Consider the following 12,051-nt stretch of genomic DNA (forward strand, 5'->3'; position numbering starts at 1 on the left):
AGTGAGCTGTAGCCCACGAAAGCTTATCCTCAAATAAATTTGAGAGTCTCTAAGGGGCCACAAGTCCTCCTGTTCTTTTCATGCAAAAGGTCTCTTGGAAGGTATCGTTACAAAGCTTATCATCTCCTGAGTGTGGGCATCCTATTTGTATAAATGTATCACTCTTGTGTCTGAAACTAGGAATATGAAACATAACTCTGAGGGCCTATTGTAATTACGCAAAGTGTGGGCCACTAATGGTGGTCTGGAATCTTGATGGCTCCCATTGACCAGGACAATTGACTGTAGATGGCTGTTTACTGCCCATTCCCCGCCCACCTGCTCTGGGGAGAGGCTCGTTGGCAATCAATAATCAAGGCTCGGCATAATTAGTGGGGGTCTGACCCACTCCAATTTATTAGCTAATTCAAAGAGTGCAGCTAAACCAGCTTCTGTGGGTGTTAGCATGGGAGTTACCTGAACAGTGACCAAACCTATGAAACCCTGAAACTGGGCCCTGCAGCCATGAGGTTCAGAGAACCTGCCTGCAGCCTGGCCCAGCTCCACCCCAGACTGCTGTGACCGATTTCCCACTGCACAGTCCGGGCTTTGCTGCTTATTCAGCATCTCCCGGTTGCATGTGGTTTGCACATGGCTTACTCCATCAAGAGAACAGCGCGCTGGCTTAAAAGACTGTCTCCTAGTGCGAGCAGCAAGCCATTATTAAGCATCGTGCTACTCTGGCTAACGGACTAGCTACGAGGCCTAGCAACAGACTGACCCATCAGTAAATAGACTCTTGGAGCAGCCATGGCCAAGTGCGGGAGAGGGGTGGGTGTGTGTGTGTGTGTGCAAAGCAAAGGTGTCAGGGAGCTGTGATTCCCTTGCCCAGTGGGGAAATACAAGCTATCCTCTACCCTAAGTGGGACTTTCACACAGCCAGATCCCCCACTGGCTCCTTTTTCGGATAGGGCCAGTTCTCCATCTAATGCAGGTCTGGTTCCTTTGTGTTTCTCCCTCCCCCAGGCTGCCCCGAGAAGTCCCGTCTGTTTCCGTGGGGCGGCTAGCGCGGGACCAGACAGATCTCGTAGCTGCAGGGCAGGGTGGCGAACCCGATCAGCTTCGGGGAGATGTCGATGTCTTTGGGCACGACGGGGGAGCGGAAGCGGAAGTTCTGCAGGATGCTGGTGAGGAAGAGGAAGAGTTCCATACGCGCCAGCATCTCCCCGAAACAATACCGTTTCCCTAGGAGAGAAGACAGAGGAGGCGTCATGGGCTGGCCAGAGCAGGGTTCCGGGGGCAGGTGAGAATCTGGGAGGGGGTCTCACCCCTTGTCCAAACTCTGCCCCAGCCTGGAGCAATGGGGATTGTTGGGGAGATTGGGCACCATTCGTTTGAAGATCTAAAGAGGGGAGGCCGCATTACTTTGCTGTGCTGGGAGGGGTTAATGAGGCAGATCTTTGAGCTATAGACAGTCACTGACTTCGGGAAAGCGGCCGGACGCTCTGAGCACTGCAGCTGGGCAAATAACAGGGGAGAAAAGTCCCCCTGCTCTGTTCAGTGATCCTGACCTGGGACGGACTGCGAGGACCCAGGAGGATGGAGAAATAGCACACTCGGGATGGAGATATTACCATCTGAATGGATCACTGTGATCATCTCGCCTAACCTCAGCAAAGCACATACAGGAGAATCTCATTCAGTTACTTCCGCTACTGAGCCCAGTAACCTGTGTTCAGCTAAAGCATCTCTTCCGGAAAGGCAGCCAGCCTGGATCTGCAGCATCCAAGCGATGGAGAACGGCCCCCCCGCCCGACTCCTGGGAAGCTGTTCCGGGGCTAATTCCCCCCAGTGTTAAAAATTTGCACTTTAATTCGAGTTGGAATTTACCACCAAGCTTCAGCTTTTGGTCTTTGGCTCCCATTCTGCCTTTGCTAGATTAGGGACCCCGCTGCTGTCAGAACCCAGTTCTCCTCCCAGGCGGTGCTGATAGACTGGGATCAAGCCACCCCTTAACCTCCTCTCCACTCAGCTCCTGGAGTCTTTCTGTTCAGCAGCTTTTCCAGACCTCCAATGCTGCCTGCTGCTCTCCTCTGAACCCTTTCCAGTTTGTCAGCACCTTGTGTGAGGCGTGGATACCAGAACTGGACACGGTGTCCCAGTCCCGGTCTCACCAATGCTGCATTCAGAGGTAACGTCACCGGTCTACTCCTGGGCCATGTTCCCCATGGCTCCCTGGGCAGGAACACGCCCGATCGCACCATTGGGAGACTTGTATTCACTGGTGTGAGGAGCAAACGATCGAGCCAAAACGAGAAAAAGAACCAAGCTACTCCTGTGGGGTGGCCCACAGATGATAATGACCCCAGGTGTGTCTGTCGGCCTCACCCGAGTTCAGGGCACCATTGTGCTAGGCTCTGGACAGACCCACAGGGAGAGACAGTCCCTGCCCCAAAGAGCTCACAAGGCCCTGCTTCCCCACGGGACTTCAGTGCACACTAACCCCTGCGTGTGAGTGAACAGCCCCCTTGACCGCAATGGAGTGACATTGATTTACACCAGCTGAGGATCTTGCCCCACTGACTCCAATGGAGTGGCACTGATTTACACCGCCTGAGGATCTGGCCTCACAATTCTCCGTACACAAATTCAGCTCAGCAGGTTGAGATCTAGCAGCCGGGGGGCTGAGCCAGGCCTAGATCTCGCTGCTTGGGACGCTCGGAACCGAGCTCTGCTAAGGGATTCGTACCTATTGAGAAGGGCACGAAGGCGTCGCTCTTCTTAAACTGGCCGTCCCCATCCAGGAAATGGCTGGGGTCGAAGGTGTCGGGGCTGCTGAATTGCGAGGGGTCATACAGCACGGATCCCAGCACCGGGTACACCTCCGTCCCCTGGGGAAAGAGACGGTGACAAACAGCAACGATTAAACGCCGATAACCCACAGCACTGGATGCTGGGGCACAATTCAGGGTCGTTCTAACCATGGGAGGAATTTGCAATACAAGCCGATATCAAAATTCAAGTGGCCAGGAGAGGCCAGCATCCAAGGTTCATATCTTGTGTCTCCAATGCCCTCTGCTCTGGGGACTGCACGCTGCTCCTCCCAGAGTGGGAATACCAACAGTAAGTACAAGACACACTGGGCCAGATCCCCAGCTGATGAACCGAAACTGATCAGCACTAGCTGCGCAGACCCCAACCGAGATCAGGGCCCGGTCGTGCCGGGTACTGCACCGACATAGTGAGAGACTCTCCTTGCCCCAAAGAGCTCCCAGTGTAAATAGACAAACAAAAGCTCATTAACTGCATGCAAGTTAATTTAACAGATGGGGGAAACTGAGGCACAGAGTGATGTCCAAGGTCACATAATGAGTCAGTGGCAGAGCTGGGAATTGGACGCAGACAATGAGTAGGAGGGAAAGTGAGTCGCCCGAGGTCCTGTAGCAGAGCTGGGAACAGACACCAGGTCTCATAAGCCCCAGTCCGGTGCCCAGCCAACTAGACCACACGACTTCCCAGAGGCTGGCAGAGAACCCAGGCATCCTGAGCTCCAGACCACCACGCTGCCTGATGTACCACCTTGCTTCTGTGCGGAAAGCAGACACTGGGGCAATGCTGAGCCCGACCCAGCCATGGGGCGGGGCGGGGGACAGACGCCCCAGGGGCCTACCTTGGGAAGAGTGTATCCCCGGAACTGGGTGTCCCGGGTCACCCGGCGCGCCAGGCCCATGGGGATGACGTCACAGAACCTCTGGAACTCGTGGATGACGGCGTCGGTGTAGGGCATCCGGCTCCGGTCCTCCATGCTCGGGGCGCGGTTCCGCCCGATCACCCGGTCGATCTCCTCGTGGATCCTCTCTGCAGAGACGGCAGCACGGCTCAAAGGGGGGCCCTGTGTGAATCCGGATTGACCCCTGGGGAACCGAGATCAGAATCTGGCCCTGCCCCCCCCTGCAGTCAGGGAGTGACTCTGGATTGATCCCATGGGAGCTGAGATCAGGATCGGGCCCTGACCCCATTGCAGTCAGGGAGTGACTCTGGATTGGCCCTGGGGGAACCGAGATCAGAATCTGGCCCTGCTCCCACTGCAGTCAGGGAGTGACTCTGGATTGATCCCATGGGAGCTGAGATCAGGATCTGGCCCTGCTCCCACTGCAGTCAGGAGATGACTCTGGATCAGCCCCAGAGGAACCGAGATCTGAATCCAGCCCCTGGAATTGGAATCGGAAATAGCCACAGTGACCCGGCGTTCCCTGACTGTCGGCTTCCTTTCAATCACGATGGAGTGACACACACAGGACCCTGCTCCCATGTCAAACTCGCTGCCGAGCTGTGACTGTCCGGCCCCATCCGGAGCTGGTGTAAATGGAGGAACCGCCGCTGCCCTCAGCAGAGCCCGGCCGATTTACACCGGCTGAGGATCTGGTCCTTTGTGTTTCCTTTGTCCCCCCTTTCCAGTTACCTTCGATCTCCGGGTGTTTCAGCAGCAGGAGGAATCCATAGCGCAGGGTGGTGCTGACGGTCTCTGTCCCAGCGAAGAAGACATTGAACACCGTCAGAACAATGTTCTTCAGGGAAAACTCAGAGGAAGGATTTTGCTTTTCCTTTGAAAGACCAAGAAAAAAAATGCCAGGATGCTTGTGAGACCTCTGGGCTGGGAACAGAATCTGGCCGGGACTCCCTTACACTGTATAGACGCCAGGTCAGCACCCATGAGTGCGAGGAGCTGCACGGATCCCAGCCGAAATCAGGGCCCCCGTTGGGGCGGGAGATAGAGTGAGGGACAATCCCTGCTCCAAGGAGCTTACAGTCTCAGAGGATGGCCCTCCATCCCCATTGTATAGATTGGGAAACCGAGGCACAATGCAATGCTGTGATTCGACTAAGGCCACATGGCGGTCAGTGACAGAGCCCCGATTTCCTGAGTTCCAGCCCAGTGCTTTCACCAAAGCCCGTTGTTCCTAGCCATTTATGGGGCTCGATTTCTCTGCCCCAGGGGGTTTGAGGCCTGAACCGACCCCGTTACAAATTGAACCCCTGGTTATAATCAGGCCGTTTGGTCTCTCAGGCCTGATGCTGACCCCACTGAGTCGTCCCCTCCGGCTACTGCCGGTACCTGCTGCATTTTGACCAGGAAGCAGTCGATGAAATCCCGAGGAGCGCTGGGGTCCAGGGTCTCCTGGTTCGCCTTCACCTTCCTCTCGATGAACTTTTCCAGCCCTGCCAGCTGCTTGAATGCTTCGCGCTGGGGGCCGGGCAGGTAGCGCATGGTGTCCGAGAACATCTCGTAGAGCTGGGGGGCACAGAGAGCAAAGACCCCACTGAACTCAGGGTGGGTTGAGACCTGATCTATCTCTCTATATCTATCCCCATCTCCATCCCCATTCCACCAACCTATCTATCTATCTATCCCCATCCACTCTATCTATCTATCTATCTATCTATCTATCTATCTATCTATCTATTCCCATCCACCCCATCTATCTATCTATCTATCTATCTATCTATCTATCTATCTATCTATCTATCTATCTATCTATCTATCTATCTATCTATCCCCATCCACCCCATCTATCTATCTATCTATCCCCAGACACCCCTGTATCTAATCTATCTATCTACCTCCATACCCCCACCTCTATCTAATCTATATCTATCTATCCCCAGACATCCCCTCTATCTATCCATCCCCAGACACCCCCATCTATCTATCTATCTATCTATCTATCTATCTATCTATCTATCTATCTATCTATCTATCTATCTATCTATCTTTAACACCATTATAAATGTTGGGGGCAAAGCGGGGTTTGGGGGAGAGGCTGGCAGCTCGCGACCCCCGCCCCCATGAAGTAACCTCACAACCCCCTGAGGGGTCCCGACCCCCAGTTTGAGAACCCCTGTTCTATCCTCACCCCACTCCTCAATCTATCTACCCATCCCCATACATGCCCCCTCCCTTTCCCCATTCACACTGTCCATCCCCCGACATTCCCCTTTATCTATTTCACACCCATCACTGCAGATCCCAGGTTTTCCTCTTCGCTGCCCCCCCAGCATTCTTGCATCCCCCTCCGCTCCCCTAGCTAACCGGCGCCTCCCCTGCTCCCCGCAGCCCGGGGCAGGCAGGTCTCGGAGCTGTGGGATGTGGCCTGGGGCGCTCTCCTCCCCACCCCCCCAGCGTACCTGCCCCCAGGCCGTGGCGGTGAAGCGGAAGCTCTCGGTGATCATGTAGAGCAGGGAGAGGAACTCCTTGTCCTCGTAGTCGAACCGGTCCCCGAAGACCACGGAGCTGATGACGTTGGAGACCGTGCGGCTCAGGAAGTAGGTGGGGTCAAAGGGCAAACCTAGCAGGGGTACAGCCAGCGTTGGGTGGGGCACAGGTGAGCCGGGGGGCTGTGCCACGGACCTATCTGCTGCTACAGCCCCCGTGGTCCCCAGGGACCCCCCTCTCCATGATCTCGCAGCCGCCACCTGCCATGCAGACACATGCCTGTAAGCTCCGCCCTGGGCAAAGGGGCCACGAAGCCTAGAGGTGAACACCGGACAAGTGCCCCGAGACAACAATGGCGTCGGTGCCCCACTCCGGTTCCCAGGACCGTGGCATCTCAGCACTGCACCATCTTCACCCGACTCCCGACCCCCATCTCAGCAGGACCGGGGGTCTGTCCTAAGTGAACAGAGATCTCCTGAACACCTTGCTCGAGCCCTGCTGGGATGACCTGTGCCTCAGTTTCCCCACCCACCTGATGGGATAATGCTCCCAACCTCCTTTGTAAGCCGCTTTGGGAGTGATGGACAAACCCTGCTCTGAGGTTAATTGGTGTGGGGTGGAGACACGGCTGATTAACTGCCGCTGGGGGGCCGGCCTCATTGACCCCAGTGGAGCTGCGGCCAGTTCACACCAGCTGGGGGTCTGGAGCCCCCCGACTCACGTGGCCCCGGCACCGGAGGAACAGGACACTGACAAACCTTTCGTGCCCCGCAAGGCTTCCAGCAGGAAACGAGTCTCCTCCAGGATCCGCTCCTCGATGCCTCGCTTCCCCACCCCGAAGTTCCTCAGTGTGGTGATGGAGAATCGGCGCAGCTGCTTCGCTCTCTCCCCGTTGCTGAAGGCCACTCCTGGGGCAGATGAAAGAGCAGAAGGAACCAAATGACTGGAGGGTACCTAGCATGACGCCAGTTTTTTAAAAGGGCTCCAGAGGTGATCCCGGCAATTACAGGCCTGTAAGCCTGACTTCAGTACCGGGCAAACTGAACAAAATCTTCAGACACAGAGATGAACATAAATTGTTGGGGAAAAGTCAACATGGTTTTAGTAAAGGGAAATCATGCCTCACCAATCTACTAGAATTCTTTGGGGGATCAACAAGCATGTGGACCAAGGAGATCCAGTGGAGATAATGTACTTAGATTTCCAGAAAGCCTTTGACAAGGTCCCTCACCAAAGGCTCTTAGGCAAAGTGAGCTGCCATGGGATAAGAGGGAAGGTGCTCTCATGGATCGGTAACTGGTTGGAAGATAGGAAACAAAGGGTAGGAATAAATGGTCATTTTTTAGAATGGAGAGAGGTAAATAGTGGTGTCCCCCAGGGGTCTGCCCTGGGCCCAGTCCTATTTAACATATTCAAAAATGATCTAGAAAAAGAGGTAAACCGAGAGGTGGCAAAATTTGCAGATGATACAAAACTACTCAAGATAGTTAAGTCCCAGGCAGGCTGTGAAGAGCTCCAAAAGGATCTCACAAAACTGGGGGACTGGGCAACAACATGGCAGATGAAATTCAGCGTTGATAAGTGCAAAGTAATGCACATTGGAAAGCATAATCCCAACTGTACATATACAAGGATGGGGTCTGAATTAGCTGTTACCACTCCAGAGAGATCTTGGAGTCACTGCGGAGAGTTCTCTGAAAACATCCACTCCACGGGCAGCGGCAGCCAAAAAAGCCAACAGGATGCTGGGAATAGTCGAAGAAAGTGACAGATAATAAGACAGAAAATATCACGTTGCCTCTATATCCATCCATGGGACGCCCACAGCTTGAATCCTGCGTGCGGATGTGTTCGCCCCATCTCGAAAAAGATAGATTGGAATTGGAAAAGGTTCAGAAAAGGGCAACAACAATGATTAGCAAAAAGAAAAGGAGGACTTGTGGCACCTTAGAGACTAACCAATTTATTTGAGCATGAGCTTTCGTGAGCTACAGCTCACTTCATCTGTAGCTCACGAAAGCTCATGCTCAAATAAATGGGTTAGTCTCTAAGGTGCCACAAGTCCTCCTTTTCTTTTTGCGAATACAGACTAACACGGCTGCTACTCTGAAACAATGATTAGGGGTATGGAACGGCTGCCGCATGAGGAGAGATTAAGAAGACGGGGACTTGTCAGCTTGGAAAAGAAACAACTCAGGGGGGGGATAAAATACGGGTCCATAAAATCATTAGGGGTGTGGAGAAAGTAGATAAGGACGTGTTGTTTACTCCTTCTCATAACACAAGAACTAGGGGTCAGCCAATGAAATGAATAGGCAGCAGGTTTAAAACGAACCAAAGGCAGTATTTTTTCACACAACGCACAGTCAACCTGTGGAACTCCTTGCCAGAGGATGTTGTGAAGGCCAAGACCATAACAGGGTTCAAAAAAGAACTAGAGCAGTTCATGGCGGATACGTCCATCAATGGCTATTAGCCAGGATGGGCAGGGATGGTGTCCCTAGCCTCTGTTTGCCAGGAGCTGGGAATGGACAACAGGATGGATCACTTAGTGATTCCCTGTTCTGTTCATTCCCTCTGGGGCACCTGGCACTGGCTACTGTCGGAAGACAGGACACTGGGCTGGATGGACCTTTGGTCTGACCCGGTCTGGCTGTTCTTGTGAGGACTCAAAAGTTGACCACCCCTGAGTTTTGAAAGTTTACTGAGGTTTTTTCCTTTGCGCGGTGGGGGTGGGTGGAGAGAGAAAGCAAGTGCAAAAGGCCAAATGAAATGGGGGGGGGGGGGATTTTTTAAAATGGTTTCCCCCCCCCCCCCCGAAATGAGAATCCCTCCCCACATTGCTTTTGGACCTGCTCCCCGGATCGACGCCTGAGCTGAGACGCTCCCTATCCGCAGCCTGGCGGAGCGGAGCGGTGGATCCGTCTCCCAGGAGCTAACGGGAGGGAGGCTGCTCCCTGCCTCGATCGGTGGTTGCATAAAGCCAGATACTGCCAGGATTTCTGGGAACAGCCCAGCCAGCCCCGCCTCCGCTCTGCCCCAAGCTATTGGGCACGTCCCCAGACGGAGCGGGTCGGGACTGAGCGACTCTGCCCCGGCCGGGAGCTGCCCCCTCTGCGCCCCCCGGCTGGCTCCCCTCCCGCGCACGCGACTGACCGTAGCCCTGGGCGATCCAGTCGAAGGTGGCTTGTTTCCCGCGCCCGCTGAAGTCCTCGGCCTGGTCCAGCAGGGCCTCCTTCACCGCCTGGTAGCCGCACAGCACCACCACCCGCCGGGGGCCCAGCTGGAGGGTGTAGACGGGGCCGTAGCACTCGCTCAGCTGAGACGGAGACGCCGTGTGGGACGGGGGCACGGAGCGTCGGGGACACCCAGACACGCGCCCTGCCCCCCCCGCACCCCCCACAGGCGCCTGCCTGTCCCCCACTCCCCGCCTCTCCCCTCCCTGCCACCCCCCCCATGATCCTCCGCCCCCCGGACACACCAATCCCTGCACCTCTGCTCTCACACAGCAAAGCCCCTCTGCCCCCCCTCCAGCCCTAGTGCCCCCGCCCCAACACACCAGCCCCAGAGATACCCGGGGTCGAGCTCCTCACAGAACTTAATAAAGCTCCTGCAGGCTGAGCAGGTCGGCGGCTCTGAGGGGGCATCGGTGGGCACTGGAGAGCCCCTCGTGGGGTCAGGCCACCCGGGACGTCCCGGGAAAAGCCCACCTACCTTCATGAGCGACTTGCGCATGTTGCTGAGGTCGACCTGCAGCAGGTTCCCGAGGAGGGGCAGCGGGGTGGGCCCCGGGGGCATTTCCCCCCGGCCCTGCAGTTGCCGCCAGGTGGAGAGGAGCAGGAGGCAGGAGAGGCAGATGACCAGGAACAGGCTGATGGCTCCCAGGGGATCCATGGCTGGCTGGGAGCCTCCCCCGCTCCGCTGCCCTTCTCCCGTGGTCCAGCGCTGCGGGCGGTTATATAGCCGGCCAGCAGGGACCCTGGCATCGGTGCCTCTCTTGCGTAAGCCACTTGTGCAACTGAGGCCTGGCTTCCCTCCAACCCCGGGGTAGGGCTGGTAGAATGAGGGATTCAGGATTCCCGGGGCACAGAGGCTGGAGCAAGGTCAGTTTGTTTGTCTGTCCTCCCACCGGGCCACCCCCATCTTGACCAAACACCAGTGCTCGGTCGGGGGGCAGATGAGGGCGGGGGGCGGGGGGTTTGATATTGGACACCCGAGTCTGGAAACGCTTCAGACAAAGACATTGGGCTGGAAGGAGCAACCAGTCCCCCCGGAGCCTTCCATTTTCCTGGGCTAAACTGGCCCAGCTCTTGGAGGCCTCTTCTGCACCAGGAGCTACGCGGGCTTTGCTTCGTGGCTGAGCTCTGGGCTGCGGGAGGCGTAGGGGAAGCCGGTGGAATTCGATCCAAGAAGGCAGAGGGCAGACAGGCAAGATAGACTGTGAAGTTATTCCCCAAGATAGACGGAGAGGGGGACGGAGGGATGGAGGGGGGGACGGATGGGGATGGGACGGACGGGGGGACAGGCGCAGATGGACGGGGGGACGGACGGGTGCAGGGGTGCGGAGATGGGGTGGGTGGATAGACGGAGAGGCGGACGGAGGGATGGAGGGGGGGGACGGATGGGGATGGGACGGACGGGGGGACAGGTGCAGATGGACGGGGGGACGGACGGGTGCAGGGGTGCGGAGATGGGGTGGGTGGATAGACGGAGAGGTGGACGGAGGGATGGAGGGGTGGACGGATGGGTGCAGGGGTGCGGAGATGGGGTGGGTGGATAGACGGAGAGGGGGACGGAGGGATGGAGGGGGGGACGGATGGGGATGGGACGGACGGGGGGACAGGCGCAGATGGACGGGGGGACGGACGGGTGCAGGGGTGCGGAGATGGGGTGGGTGGATAGACGGAGAGGGGGACGGAGGGATGGAGGGGGGGACGGATGGGGATGGGACGGACGGGGGGACAGGCGCAGATGGACGGGGGGATGGACGGGTGCAGGGGTGCGGAGATGGGGTGGGTGGATAGACGGAGAGGGGGACGGAGGGATGGACGGGGGGACGGACGGGCGCAGGGGTGCGGAGATGGGGTGGGTGGATAGACGGAGAGGGGGACGGAGGGATGGAGGGGGGGACGGATGGGGATGGGACGGACGGGGGGACAGGCGCAGATGGACGGGGGGACGGACGGGTGCAGGGGTGCGGAGATGGGGTGGGTGGATAGACGGAGAGGGGGACGGAGGGATGGAGGGGGGGACGGATGGGGATGGGACGGACGGGGGGACAGGCGCAGATGGACGGGGGGACGGACGGGTGCAGGGGTGCGGAGATGGGGTGGGTGGATAGACGGAGAGGGGGACGGAGGGATGGACGGGGGGACGGACGGGCGCAGGGGTGCGGAGATGGGGTGGGTGGATAGACGGAGAGGGGGACGGAGGGATGGAGGGATGGACGGATGGGGATGGGACGGACGGGGGGACAGGCGCAGATGGACGGAAGGACGGACGGGCGCAGGGGTGCGGAGATGGGGTGGGTGGATAGACGGAGAGGGGGACGGAGGGATGGAGGGGGGGACGGATGGGGATGGGATGGACGGGGGGACAGGTGCAGATGGACGGGGGGACGGACGGGTGCAGAGGTGCGGAGATGGGGTGGGTGGATAGACGGAGAGGGGGACGGAGGGATGGAGGGGGGGACGGATGGGGATGGGACGGACGGGGGGACAGGCGCAGATGGACGGGGGGACGGACGGGTGCAGGGGTGCGGAGATGGGGTGGGTGGATAGACGGAGAGGGGGACGGAGGGATGGACGGGGGGACGGACGGGCGCAGGGGTGCGGAGATGGGGTGGGTGGATAGACGGA

At 57.6% G+C, this 12,051-nt stretch overlaps 1 protein-coding gene across 2 annotated transcripts; it reads right to left on the minus strand.

Moving 5' to 3' along the window:
• Window positions 1–363: 363 nt before the first annotated feature.
• LOC140901975 (cytochrome P450 2A13) lies at window positions 364–10,210 on the minus strand. 2 transcript variants are annotated; one of them, XM_073321488.2, is made up of 9 exons: window positions 9,908–10,210; window positions 9,350–9,476; window positions 6,952–7,101; window positions 6,166–6,326; window positions 5,096–5,272; window positions 4,442–4,583; window positions 3,650–3,837; window positions 2,729–2,870; window positions 364–1,224 (listed from the first exon to the last, which is right to left on the minus strand). In XM_073321488.2, the coding sequence occupies exons 1-9, from the start codon at window positions 10,085–10,087 to the stop codon at window positions 1,043–1,045; spliced, it is 1,449 nt and encodes a 482-aa protein (XP_073177589.1). In that variant the 5' UTR covers window positions 10,088–10,210; the 3' UTR covers window positions 364–1,042. The 2 variants fall into 2 exon arrangements, with proteins under 2 accessions (XP_073177589.1, XP_073177588.1); XM_073321487.2 differs by having other exon boundaries at window positions 9,350–9,512; window positions 9,908–10,148.
• Window positions 10,211–12,051: the final 1,841 nt, after the last annotated feature.

Source organism: Lepidochelys kempii, chromosome 23 (genome assembly GCF_965140285.1).
Source record: "Lepidochelys kempii isolate rLepKem1 chromosome 23, rLepKem1.hap1, whole genome shotgun sequence".
Taxonomy (NCBI): domain Eukaryota; kingdom Metazoa; phylum Chordata; order Testudines; family Cheloniidae; genus Lepidochelys; species Lepidochelys kempii.

Excerpts from the sequence above, each read along its gene's own strand:
- LOC140901975 (XM_073321487.2), bottom strand. The coding sequence starts at position 10,087 with ATGGATCCCCTGGGAGCCATCAGCCTGTTCCTGGTCATCTGCCTCTCC. Across the intron at positions 6,327-6,951 it reads AGCCTTGCGGGGCACGAAAG|GTTTGCCCTTTGACCCCACC; the intron begins GTTTGTCAGTGT and ends TACCCCTGCTAG. Across the intron at positions 5,273-6,165 it reads CCGCCACGGCCTGGGGGCAG|CTCTACGAGATGTTCTCGGA; the intron begins GTACGCTGGGGG and ends TGTGCCCCCCAG.